The 14,332-nt window shown below is 45.6% G+C and overlaps 1 protein-coding gene across 1 annotated transcript in view; it reads right to left on the reverse strand.

The window, feature by feature from the left end:
- Window positions 1-215: 215 nt before the first annotated feature.
- Window positions 216-14,332, reverse strand: part of PRDM15 (PR/SET domain 15) — a 70,120-nt gene continuing 56,003 nt past the window's right edge. Inside the window, exon 25 of the mRNA XM_024758436.1 lies at window positions 216-247. Coding sequence (XP_024614204.1) covers window positions 216-247 — 32 coding nt within the window. The remainder of the gene's footprint in view (window positions 248-14,332) is intronic.

Below are 14,332 nucleotides of genomic sequence, written 5' to 3' on the forward strand. Positions count from 1 at the left end.
ATGGGCTTTCAGTGATGCCCTGAAAACTTCTGCTGTTAATTCCATCTGGTGTACTTTCCCACTGAAAATACATTTCTGTGAAAATATTATACAATTTGTGAAAGCAAAACAGTGAAAGCAACCCAAATGCCCAGGGATGGGGCCCTGGGTGAATTATTGTCACTCATCCACATGGAGGAGTAGCTGGCAGTCGGGAAGAGGCAGGAGGTCGGTCCCTAGGGGTGGCGCTGGGCGATCACAGAGATCTCTGTGGACAGAGCAAGGGGGAGAGAAGCGCGAAGCGTGCATTACAGCTTGTCCAGGACAGGTGGGGGATAGGAAGGCAGCCAGCCACCCATCTATCATCATAACCCATCTACCAATCAACTGCTCCTTGGGTACTTCTGTCATCTACCCATCGTAATCTATCTGTCATCTACCCATCTTAATCTATTTATCTGTCATCTACCCATCGTAATCTATCAATCAACTATCAACTATCTATGTACCTATCTAGCATAATCCATCTATCAATCAGCAATCATTGAACTATTTATCATCTATCATAATCTATCAACCGCCAACTGTCTATCATCTATCTATCTTCTATCTATCTATATTTTAAAAATAAGCAACATGAGAATAATCCATAAGAATCGTTGAAGGATACCGATGGGGGGGGACAGGAAGACCTAGGGTGGAAACCCACCATCTTTGGACGTGCCTTGTTTTAAAGGTTTCACTTTGGAACCATGCAAATATTTCACTCACTTACAAAACAAATTAACTTTTAAAAAGCAATCCCTAAAGGTCAAAAATGAAATAGGACAAACCACGTGTATATCCTTTTGGAGGCCTGACTGACCAGAGGGGAGCCATCTCAAGCGACTTTGAAACATGGAAATTGGAAAGTCACTCCCGGGGAAAATACCCGAGGACAAAAAGAGCGATGAGAAAGAGAGAAAAATCTTAGACCTTTCCCGATAGTCATGCTGTGGGTATTATTATTCTGGGAATAATAATAAAGCAAATGAGATATTCAGAGTCTGTTATTACCAGTGTTGTGGAGTTTTTTCGTTTTGAGAGAGTGGAAGTTAAGGAGCTCTGAACTTAAAGGGAATATTAGCTCAGTCGTCAGCAAAACTGATAAAATTAGACAATGTAAACGTGCTGTAAATTGGGCTGGTTATCCATCATTATCTAAGTGCATATTTGCGGGGATTGTTCCTCCAAACAGCAAAGGTCTCTCCTCCGCTGCACCTTCTGTCGACTATTTTTATATAGACACAAAATTCCCATTTCTACCAAAATGAGAGGCATTGTATTTATTGCAGTGAACCTTTAGGCCATCCTGGGAATAAAAGGTGAAATAGATCATTCAAAGTTTACTTACAGTCTCTTAAAATGCCAAAGCCCTCCCCGCCTGATCAATTACTTCCGTTCATGATCAGCGATGAGATTATCAAAATTTTGTATTTTTCACTATTCATTCTAAAGTTCGACAAAACATATTCGCTTTCTGGAATGACATCGCGTTTGAAAGTATTGGAGTGAAATCCCACCTGCCGATCCTGGGAGACTGGTCACGCGGGGTTCCCACGAGTTTACCTGGAGAGGCACCGGCAGTTGTAAAGCTGGAGAGGACTCAGATGAAGGTGACTGCCATCAATGTCATCCTTCGATTATTCTCAAACACACCTCTGCTTTATGGTTACTCATTTCATTTGTAATTTAAAGCTTAAACAAACGGTGCATTTTTAAATGCTCCTTTTTAATTTGCAGAGAGCAAAGTCAATATTTATTATTAAAGAATGCGGCTGGAATACGAGAACTGTCTAGAGGGAAGCAGAGAAAAGATCAAAGGCGTGACTGCAGAATACATGGCAAAATTAATTAACTTTTATAAAACTTGATTCTGAAACTGTGTTCCCTCCTAAGGTCTAAAGAACTTTTCTTTACCCTGTGTGTGTGCACGTGTGTGAACCTGAACCAGGGTCTCCCCACTCAGCTGCACCAGACCCCCTCCCCAGGGCACCGTCACCCAGACATGCCCGCCGCACCCACTGCCCATCACACAGATGACCCCACATTCTACACATGGCATTCGGGGGCCTCTGGGCAAGGGACTGGTGAAGGTAGCCCTACCCACACCCAAAGAACCAGCAGGACCGGCAGAGATTTGAGGAACGTCTCCAGTGTGAGAGGCAGAAAATAATCAGAAAAGGGGAACTCAGAGGAAACAGAGCCAGTCCAGAGAAAACCGCGGGAAACTTAAAACAAGAGACCTGCACATAATCTCAGGGGAACAAGATATTTGCACCTATGAAGTTAGAACAAGATGGGGCGGTGGGGAGAAAGATTACTAGAGAACCAGAAAGAGCTCTTAGAAATTAACACACAATCGTAAAACTAAAAAATTGAAAAGCCAAGGAGGTCTACCAGAGATTTCAACAAAAGGCAAAGATGGAAGGAAAAATTAGAGTAGATCAGCAGGAAAGGGCCAACGTCCAACTCACAGGAATTCCAAAAAAAGGAGGAGAGAGAAATGGAGAGATTGGAAAGTTATCAAAGAAAGAACACCGGGACCTTCCAGGACTGGCCTGCAGTATGTGCTCCAGGTCCACAAAGTAAAAATTCGGAAGAGAACGAAACCAGGGAGGACAAGGCAGTAGGGCATCCTCCACTTCTCACACCTCCTCTCCCAGCCCCGGTTGGGGCACTCACCTTGAGCCACCCCCGTCATATGATTTTATTTCTCTTGGGTAAATACCTAGGAGTGGGATTGCTAAACTGAGGGGGAGATGTACGCTTAACTTTAAAAGATACTGACAGACAGTCCTCCAAGGCAGCTGAACCACTTTGATCTCCCACCAATGCCAAGTACACACACACACACACAAATGCACACATACATACACACATATAGACGTACGTACTTACATACATATATACACACATACATATATATACATACCTCTCTTATTTTATATGTACATACATATATGTACGTCTTTTAACAAAATTAAGACTTCATGTTTTTAGAGCAGTTTTGGGTTTACAGAAAAATTACACAGAAAGTACAGAATTCTCATATACTCCCGTCCCCCTGCACCCCTACAGTTTCCCCCATTATCAACATCATTATTTGTGTCCTGCGTTGTTATAATTTATGAACCAATACCATTAAATTAGTCTTAACTAATAATTAAAAATTAACATTTAAATTAAGTAAACTAATGTTAACATTTAAATTAACTACACATTAAAAATAGGTGAATGATTTTTTTTAAGTGTCCCATTTTTGGATCAATTTTAAATACTTTCACTTTCTGTGGAAATAATTTCTTCTGCAAACAGCTAATATCTGCGTACAAGTCAATAGCGAGCAGAAGGGGCAGAAGTGCGTACGTGGGCTGGGAGCCAGGTGCACCTTAGCCAGGTAAATATTGACAGGCTGGAGCCCGGAGGAGAAAGCAAGATTGGGCTGTCAGTTCCCTGAGAGCCACGATACAACCTAGGGTTAGAGTTCAAGGAGAGATCCCTGTCTTTCACGCCAAAGCCTTCTATAAGCGCTCCTGGAGATGCTTTTGTATCTATTACATAAAAAACTACCCATTTTTTTTTTAGGAGTCTGGGATTAACATATACATACTACTATCTATCAAATAGATAATCAACAAGGACCTACTGTAGAGCACAGGGAACTCTACTCAATATTCCATAATAACCTATATGGGGAAAGAATCTGGAAAAGAATGGACATATGTATAACTGAATCACTTAGCTGGACACCTGAAACTAACACAACATTGTAAATCAACTATACTCCAATATAAAATAAAAATTAAATTTAAGAAAGGTATGGCATTTAAAATAAATCATCATTATGAATTTAATGGAGAAAATATTAAATTATATAGCCTTTTGTCTTTCTCTTTTCTGTTGGCTTTGTTCCATATCGGTGTAAGATGTTAAGCCAAAATTTGATATTTTATTAGCTCAAATTCATATGATCATTTTCGTATTTTAAGATCGCATAACATAAATCAGAAATGTTTTTCAACCTCTCCATCATATCTGAAACTGAAGATCATTCTTTCATTCATTCAATCAAGTCTTATTTAATTAAAGAAAAACAACTATCCCATTTACTTTTCTTCAAGCTGGTAAGAAGATTCGTGCTATAGTTAAGCGTATGACACCTCCCAGGTGTACGTTTCCTGGCTTGCTACCAGTGTTCCCTGCGGACAACCAACCTCGGTTACTTTCGTCCAGCTGTCTTCTTGATTTTGTCCAGTTGTCACAGCAACCACAATTCCAGAGACATCTGTCTCAGAGAGGAGACATTTACACAAACCGCAGGGCACAACAGACGGATTGCGTAGCTACCGAAAAGGAAATCGGTAGAAACGCGAAAACAATCTGGTTTATCTGAAGCAAGATTTTACCTCTTCAATGTGCAAAACCAAACAAAAGGCTTTGCAAGCCACCGCCGTAATATTGGCATTACTTATTAAAAGGTAATTTAGTAGCAAAGATGTTTAAAGGAATGTCAACTGTCTTGAATAAATATACATTGTTTCCAACAAGCCCCAGCTATTTGTAGGGTGCTGTGGCATGTGTTAAAGCAGTGATTTAAAATATTTTAACCTACAGGCCCAGTGGGCCCACACTTCCAGGACGGTCTCTACTTCAACGATGATGGGGGGTGGGCTCCGCGGGTCCCATTCCTCCTCAGCCCCCCCCCACCCCCACCCCGTGCTGGCTTCCTATTCCCTTTGGTGCATTGACAAGGGAAGGTCAGACTGGATGGTCCCTACTGACTGCCAGGGGCTCTCCCTGGCCACTCAAAGCTGCAGGGAGAATGAAGCGCCCCCAATACTGCAAGCAACTGCAGATTGCCTTGGTCAGAGGCAGGAATTGAGAGAAAGAAATTGTAGTTGCTATGGAAACCATACCTTTTTCTATGCTAAACGATTCAGCATCAAATCATGGGCCAGGTGCCAAAAAAATGAAAACCACCATTAAAGAAAAACCTCATTACCAGGAAATTCAGAATATAAAGAGTCCTTTTTTTTTTTTTTTTTTTTTTAAGATGAATTTGTCATTTTCTCTAGGGATTCATCTCGGTCTTTCTTTCCTCAGCTTTGGTAGCCTCTAATTAATCAAATTCAGAAACTTGACTTATTCTTTACCCTTTTCAGAATAGACTAGCACATAGTTATAAAGTGACATATCTTTTTGAATGTAAGTTTAAAATTTTCCATAAAGTGATCTGTGCATTCTCGGAAAAGTCCAAAGCATTCTAACTCACCAGGAATTCTAATCTGGCTCCATAGAATTCTCTTATTGGCAAAGTATTTGCTACAATACTGATAAATACATGCTCTAAAATTAAACATAAATGCACCAAAAACTGAAACATAAACTTGTTAGTAAAGTATGGTTTAATAAAAGATTCTTTAAAAATATAACTCATATTTTTCCTGAAAATCTACATGAGGTAAAAGTAAATACCAGTGAGGCCCACACAGAAAGCAGAGTTGAACACAGATAGAAATAATTAAAACAAAATAAAATTGCAATTACAATATTTTAAATATAAATTGTGATAATGGATCAGCAAATATAAATATTTCAGAAGACATTTCTACCTACAGTCTGATGTACTGTTAAACACTCATTTGCAAAAACACGCTAAATGAATATGAAGAGTGAAAAACTATTCTAGGTTTTCCCTGATAGCGCAGTGGTTAAGAATCCATCTGCCAATGCAGGGGACACGGGTTCGATCCCTGGTCCGGGAAGATCCCACATGCCATGGAGCAACTAAGCCCGTGCGCCACAACTACTGAGCCCGTGCTCTAGAGCCCGTGCTCCGCAACAAGAGAAGCCACCGCAATAAGTCCGCGCACCGCAACGGAGAGTAGCCCCCGCTCGCCGCAACTAGAGAAAGCCCGTGCACAGCAGCAAAGAAGACCCCACGCAGCCAAAAAAAAAAAAAAGTGTATATGTGTATAACTGAGTCATTTTGCTGTACAGCAGTAATTAAGACAACATTGTAAATGAACTACACTTCAATTAAAAAGGAAAATTGAAACCCTTGAAGGTTCAGGGGCAAGTCCGAGAGGAGAAAACATGAAGAGAAAAGGCTGAAGGACTAGGGCAGGTTAAGAAGTCAGTTGGTGGGTTTAAGAAGTGAGAGGCTATTAGACAAAAGGCTATAATCCCCTCTTCTTGATGTTTACCACAAACAGAACAGGAATGAATACCCTCAATTATCCGACACAAAGATGTTTTTAGACAGAAACAATTACATTATGAAACCTCTTCCACTTGCCTCATTAACAATAAAATAAATCATGTCTGGGGCAGTTTAGCCATGTTTCTGTTCTTGGTTTGAAATCAGTTGCCGAATGGCAGCTCAGGGCTGTAAAACGTGCGTTTTTCCCAAGTTGAGGAAAAGACGCTCTTCCGGGCTGTGAGTCACCGGAGCCAGGGATGAGCCCGGGATGAGTTGGTTCCCAGTAGGAGCTTTGATGGTAGTAGTGGTAGTAGATTTGCACAGCAAGCTAGAGGCGACAGTAAGCCCTGGAGAGTCAGAAGTCTGACTGCGGCTGGTGACTAGTCGGTTAGACTGTTTAGGCTTTGACCCCCTTGAAGGCAGATGGGGGGTGGGGTGAGGGTAATTACAGCCAGAGCGGGAAAGCCGAGCCACGGCTGACAAACAGTCGGATGGGAGCCAGTAAAGTCATAATGTTTTGTTGCATTTGCAATTAAAAAGAGGAAAAAAACAGCACGGATGTTCCTCAAGAAGCTAAAAATAGAGCTGCCATATGATCCAGCAATCCCACTCCTGGGCATATATCTGGACAAAACTATAATTTGAAAAGATGCATGCACCCCAATGTTCATAGCAGCACTATTCACAATAGGCAAGACATGGAAACAACCTGACTGTCCACGGACAGATGAATGGATAAAGAAGACGTGGTACATATATGCAATGGAATACGACTCAGCCATAAAAAGAAACGAAATAATGCCATTTGCCATTTGCCGCAACATGGATGGACGTAGAGATGATCACACTGAGTGAAGGGAGTCAGACAGAAAAAGACAAATACCATATGACGTCACTTAAATGTGGAATCTAAAATACGACACAAGTGAACATACCTACGAAACAGATTCACAGACATAGAGAACAGATTTGTGGTTGCCAAGGGGGAGGAGGGGTGGGGGAGGGAAGCATTGGGAGTTTGGGGTCAGCAGATGCCAACTATTATATATAGAATGGATACACAACAAGGTCCTACTGTAGAGCACAGGGAACTCTATCCTGTGAGAAACCATAATGGAAAAGAATATGAAAAGGAATATATATAGGTATAACTGAGTCACTTTGCTGTACAGCAGAAACTAACACAACATTGTAAATCAACTAGACTTCAATACAATTCTGTAAAAACTAAAAAGGAAAAAATAGGCCTCTGTTTAAAAAGAAAAGTCTCTGTACTATTTGGTGCCACAATTCAGACGCTGGTTATTTTGGGAACATTCTGATGAATCCCTGGGGGATGCTCTTAGAAGCCTAAGAATGCTGGCTTGGTGTGGGCCAGCTACACTGGCGTCTTCTTTTCTTAAGAGGAACTGTTTGGCCCTTCAGGCAAAAATTCACAACGTCTCCAAAAGTACGGACACGGTTCTAAATATAAGCGAAGAAACCCAATTCCACACGCGTGACGTTACAGATCCATTAAGACAACGTTTTCTAACGATATTCACTGGCAGTGAAGTCTACCCTTTGCTTGAGAAACCCCACGTCATGTCACAATGAGACGACAGCCATCTCAGGGGGCCGTTGGAGGGATTGGCTGAGCTGACGTTGGTGGAGCCCCGAGCAAGCAGGAGTTCGGGCTGTCACTCTTCTTATCTGAAATGGACATGCAGGGTGTTTAAATACGACTCCTTTCAGTTATGTTTTTGCTGATGCTTACGAGATGTATGCAAACTGAAAATCTAGGGGCACGCACTTCAGCTCTGTTTCTAAAGAACTCGAAAAATCAATGTCCAACCTACCAAAAAGATAACCAACCGTAGTGAAAAGATCTTTGCTCAGTATACTGAGATACTAAGAACACGAGGCACGGTTGTTTTTTTTTTTCACTATAGCCTTTATTAGAAATTTACAGCGGGATGGCAGGGGATGGGAGGGAGGTCCAAGAGGGAGGGGATGTATGTATACATACAGCTGATTCACTTTGTCGTACAGCAGAAACTAACAAAACATCATAAAGCAATCATACTCCAAAAAAAGAAAAAAACTTCCATCGTTCTATTCCATTCATCATGTGTCTCCAATAGACTGTTACAGCAAGGATGCTAGAAAGTGATGTAGGGATGATTGGCATACATGGGGGCAGTCCAGGGAATATGATTTTTGAAAACCATAGGGTGCATGCTGACATGTACTTCAGGGTCTGCAAAAATGTACTACAATGTTGGACATGAAACCTATATGATTGTGTCGAATGAGTGTCTTCTTTACTGCTATTTCCATTATGTGATCATTTAACGTAACGAAGGGCACTTGTTGTAAAGAAAGAACCATTTTCTGCTAAATGGTCACCTGCCATTAATCACTAAGCAGGAAGAATCGATGGGCTTGATTATGGTTTACTATTTGCTAACAAGGGACAAAAATCATAACTTAATAAACAAAGTTGAAGAAGTAATTAATAATCTTATCAATAAAATCGAGTTATTGGAGAGGAGGACTTCCAAGAGTCTCATGAAGACAAGAAATTTCAAGTGATAAGAAAGTTGGGTTTTTGCCGGGGAGTGCTTCAAAGCTTTGGTGGCCACCCTTGGGAAAAACACCTGCCTATTAATCTCTGTGGCTCAGGCTTACTGTCGGGCGGTGGGGGGGCTCAGGGGAAATGATGAAATGATGAGAAGAAGCACAGTCCCCGCCCTTCCGGAACTTACTGAACAGCAGGGAGGCACAGATAGGAACAAATTCATAGAATGAGTAAACCGCCAGTGTAATTGCCAACTGGCGCGCACTGTGCTTGCTTTGCTATCAGAGTGGGAAATGAGGGCTTCCGGGGGGTTCCAGGAGGCATCTCTGAGGAAGTGACGTTTGAGCCGCGATCTGAGGGCCAAGCAGCATTAACCAAGCGGGGGGTCAGGACGCTGGGCGTGCGGAGACCCTGGGAGAGAACGGGGAAGAAGGAGGCGGGGCAGCTCCTGCAGGCTCGAGGCCACAGAAAGGATCGGCGTGTCCAGGGAGCACTTAGGATCTGCTGGAGGACGCTGACCTTCGTGCGTGGGTGACACATGGAATGACACCTTTACAAGGGCCAACGAGGCCACCGTGTGGAGGACAGACTCCTGGGGACGAGCGGGGGCCGGGTGGCCCCTTAGGGGGGGCTGTCAGCTGGGAAGGTGGTCATGGGGATGGTGACACCCGGAGAGACCCAAAGGCACAGGGGGTGTAAGCGTGGGATGGCTCTGGGCTCCCACCCGTGCGACGAGGTGGAGGGCAGGGCTGTGGGCCGTGAGTGGGGACAGTCAGGGAGCGCCAGGTTTGGGGCCGGGGGTCATGAACTCCGGGGTCAGACGTGCGAGCTTGATGGTCCTTGGCGACATCCAGGTGATGAGTCTGTGTGCTTTCCCGGAACAGAGGATGGCAACGCACAGACGAAACGGCGGCCGCTCCTGACGGCAGCACCCTCACCCCCAGCCCCAGATCATTCTGGAGACTCCGGCAAGGCAGCTTTTGGATTTCTAGAGCATTTCCCGCAACACTGCGGCCATGCCTTCTCTTTCCTTTGTGATCTTGCTACCCTGTTTTGTGGCTAAAACTAGGAAGAGACAATTCCTGGGGTTGAGGGCAAGCTGCAGATGGTCACGCGAGGGGGTGATGCACTGCGCCCAGGAGGAGCTGAAAGGCCCAAGTGGAACAGACAGTAAACAGCGGGCCCCAAGCCCCAGGTCCTGCACTCTCACTCTCCCCGGGAAGTATGCTGGGCCGGGCTCTCTGCAAACACTCAGGGTGGGTCTGTGTCCCATTGAAGGGACACCTTCCCATGGAGAGGGGGATCCGTCTCCCTCCTTATGGAGCAAATGTTGGCAGACAGACCGGTCATCGAGGAAGAGCTGGAGGCTTGGTGCCAAGGCAGTCTGGATGTGGGGTGCCTGCCCTCAAGTGTCGTCTGGATGCCAGCAGCCTGCACCTGGGACTGTAGGACCCCAGGGAGCCACAGGTCCCGGCTCAGGGAGGAGAAGCCTCAGGTCCAAGGGTACCAGGGCTCTGGGGGGGGGGAGGGGTGGTCCCAGCCAGCTCGTTGTGCGGGTCACCCAGGTAATTCTGCTGCCTGCAGCACACGCAGGTCAGATCATTGGCTGTCGTTCCAGGACTAGGACCTCCTGATGTGGGGGCGCTCAAGCCAGGTGCAAACACCCACAAGGGGAAGCAGCCAGTGGCCCAGCAGTCTCCCCCTTTCTATTGGAATTTGCTGCACATACAAGAACATGCTCACAATTGGTTGGACGTTGAGGGGGGTGAACCCTATTCACTGGCAGAAGAATTAGCTGCTATCAGGTGTTCTCTAAGGTACAACTGAAGTACCTAAAACAAGGTTCTCATAATTCAAATCCTTAGAAGATCGGATGACACTCCAGGTGTTTCATAACTTTAAGATGACTCTTCCTAACAAATCGGAACATATCATTATTTGATCAATAAAATGAGGGATTCTTCCAGACCATGTGCCCTAAGGAACGCCTTGCTTACTAAGTTCTCCCCTCTCCCTGGCTGCTCATCTTTTTTTGTGTCTGTTCTCTCCATCTAAGCTTTACAAAAAAATGCTACAACCACTGCTTTGTTGCTTTTTTTTTTTTTTTTTTTCGGTACGCGGGCCTCTCACTGCTGTGGCCTCTCGCGTTGCGGAGCACAGGCCCCGGACGCGCAGGCTCAGCGGCCATGGCTCACAGGCCCAGCCACTCCGCGGCATGTGGGATCTTCCCGGACCGGGACACGAACCCGTGTCCCCTGCATCGGCAGGCGGACTCCCAACCACTGGGCCACCAGGGAAGTCCTGCTTTGTTGCTTTTAAACAAACAAACCCTTGTGAAAGCGTCTGATATCTCAGTATCTTGTTTATTTTCAATGTTTGGGTCATTTAAAATAATCCAAACATTTCACAGGGTCTGAACTACACGGGAATTACAACCGTTCTCAAAATATACCAAGTGTGTCCACTACTTGGACCGGGCAGTCTGAGCAGAGGGCCAGCAATGGAAAAGCACAGCTCAAGGCAACTTTTATTTGTCGTTATACAAACTAACGGGACATGAAATACACGTGACCTCTCAGCCTTGATGCCTCTCAAAATCCAACGGGAAAGTCACTGACACGGCCCCGAGCTGGGAGCCTCGAGCTCTGGCCGCTGTGACGGTAAAGTCCGTGTATCTGCCTCCCAGGCCCCGAATCCTCCAAGGCAGGTCCCTGTCGGTCACAGTGGAGCGGCACCCGGCACGAGGAACACATCCCACTCGGGGCCCCCCGTCCCCTCCTTGCCTCAGGGACACGCAATCCCGGGGGCCTGCTCTGCAAGGCTCACACCGTCAGGGGCCACAGAATGACACAACTTCACAACTTCACCGGCCAAAACCAAGCATCTTCTGTTTATTAATTTAGAATAACCCCGAGGGATTCACAGAGCTCAGTGGTCACAACGGCTCCATCCAATTTCCTCCTATGGATACAGCTGTGCACTGGGATCGGTTAAAAAAAAGTAAATCTTTTCCATCAGGAAACAGTCTACAGCTGATAACTCTTTTGGCTGAGTAGTACTTTTTATTTTTTGCTTCCCAGTGTCTTATAGGCAAATTCATAGCAACCGTTTTAAGACAACGCGAACCTATTTTGCCTCAGGCAGTGACCCTATTAGACCCAATATTTCTACAGAAAACTCAGGAGTCAATTTGATTTTTATTTAGAGTCCTCACTTATTGTAACAGGAAGTACGGTTAAGTATCTGTGTAGTTAAATAAACGGCGGGAGGTACACTGGGGCCACACAACCTAAATCAGGTTCTTTAAAGACATCTGATGCGTTCTTACTCTAAGCATAAAAACAACTTCTCTTAAAAAAATAAAGTTGTGATTTAAAAGGCCTTTGTTTCGTAGGGGAGGGGAATGAAAGATAAATGCTAGCGGGTGTTCGATCATGTTTGGATTTTTTACTTGGTCGTTCATCCCTTACATTCTGCAAATGCAAAAGGACGGTCAGCGATTTTTAAGAAAATACCTTAGGAACCTCGGCGCTTTTGATGATTCCACGGATACCTGGACCACTTACATTTGGAGAACAGAGACGATACTTCGAAAGTATATCACCCCCAGCCCAAGTTCATTTGATGAAACTACTATGTATAAAGCAGTTAATTATATACATAAATAACATAAAAATAATTATCATAAATTAAAAAGTCAAACAATCCCCCACTACCAATTCAGAGGTGCGAGTCGTCGGGAGTTACCGGTGAGCTGGGTGTGGAGGGCGAATCCTGAAGCCCCTTTCACATGCTGCGTGGGTGATGAACTTGGTTCACGAAAGCATGTATTGCACAAATCAAAGCCTAGCCCCCTCCTCAAAATCTTGCGATTTGGAATGAAGCGAAGTGCTGAGAACGTTGCGTTTTGCGTAACAGCTTGTCTGTAAGCCTCACTAGCGGCGTCAGGTTATTCTGTCTCATTTTTCCACTACTGACGGCCTCCCAAACAATGCAGGATCGGGGACAAATATTGATCGATCAGGACAAAGTAAGGCAAACAAACGTATCATTTCATTCTGGACAGCGTTAAAGCATCAGGGGGGTAGAAATCAAGCCTCTCTGCCCGCCTCTTTGTTTCCCTGGCTGCGCCGTGGGAGGGCTAGCTGCTGGCTGCCACCTTGGTGGTCCAGAGCCTCACCTGCCACTTCTGAAACGGGCGCACACGCGTGAAAGCGCGTCCCCCGGAGGGGCAGAGCTCCCGTCGCTCAGCACGTTTATTCACTCATTCATTAGGGGCACTGACGCTTCTATTGATCAGCTAATGGCCTTTCTGCTTTCATACTACTCGGCAGGAAACAGCAGTGTCTTCATATTTCAGAAAAACCTACACCTTTCTTGGGGAAAGAGCCAAGCTCATTCAACATTTTTTTAGAAAACTGGTCTTGAAACACACCAACCTTTGGGCTTGAAGTTTAAACAGAAAAAAGACATGAATTTCTCCCCTGTTCTCTAGCGCGGGGGATTCTGGCTGCGCCTCAGCCATAATAAATACATTTGGATGGCAGAGAATCCTGAGACACGACCCCGAGGAGCCTCCGGGGGGCCGCATGAGGCTCACGGCCCCTGCATCGGGGCAGCCGCGTAGAGCTGGACGTGGACCCACAGTCCCACAGTGCAAACGACTTCTGTGTGTTAGAGGAAAACAGAGAACGGCGTGGCCTCCGCAGTCTCGATCACACAAGGTACGCTCGAGGTGAAGTTTAAAAAAAAAACAAAAAAGGAAAGAGCCATACTGAAAATCGATTCACGAATTCTATCACTAAGGTGCCTTGGTCGGCAACCTCACGTGACCCCTTGCCCGAGAGGAACTCGTGAAGGCCGGAGGAGGGGCGTCCGCTCCCACAGGGCATCTTCCCACATGGTTTCGGCCCAAAGGTGCAGAACGAATTCGACTCAGCTCAAATTTCAAAGAGGGTAAACGTTACTTGAACTCCTATCTGCTCATTAGCAAAAAAGTGCAGGAGCCACAGGAGAAAACCGGCTACATTTTCACACAGTAGCGGAGCCCTAAAGGGAGAAACGAAACACGCCACTTACAACCCTAGTGACATACGGGTCTTACCGTGCTGCTCCTCTCTGGGTTTCCTTTTCCCAAACCCTGCGCCCATCCGCGTTCTGGGAGGGAAGCCTGGGGGCCTGGCCTTGCCAGGCAGAGCATATGGGGCCTCAGGGGGACCTGCTCAGGGTCACTTCTGAGCTCAGCTGACACACTGTGATGGTTGTTGGTGAATCTGGAGATAACGCTGCAAAAGCTACGTCAACCTTCCTGATACCGCAACGTGCGGCGTCTTGTTCTTTTGTTTGGTATCCAGCAAACAAATCTCAAATAAAAACAGAAGCAGACCGCCTGTCCGTGGTTCTCTCCCCCAGGTCCCTGCAGGGTGACTCAGTAGCTGTACATCTGCGGCTGCTGCTCGGCCGGCACCGGGGGCTGGGCGGCCTGCGGGGCGGGGGCCGGGGCCGGCAGCACGTCCGTCTGGGGCACCGCCCGCCAGGTGAGCGGCGGC

Source organism: Neophocaena asiaeorientalis, unplaced genomic scaffold, assembly GCF_003031525.2.
Source record: "Neophocaena asiaeorientalis asiaeorientalis breed wild unplaced genomic scaffold, Neophocaena_asiaeorientalis_V1.1 scaffold45, whole genome shotgun sequence".
NCBI classification, from domain to species: domain Eukaryota; kingdom Metazoa; phylum Chordata; class Mammalia; order Artiodactyla; family Phocoenidae; genus Neophocaena; species Neophocaena asiaeorientalis.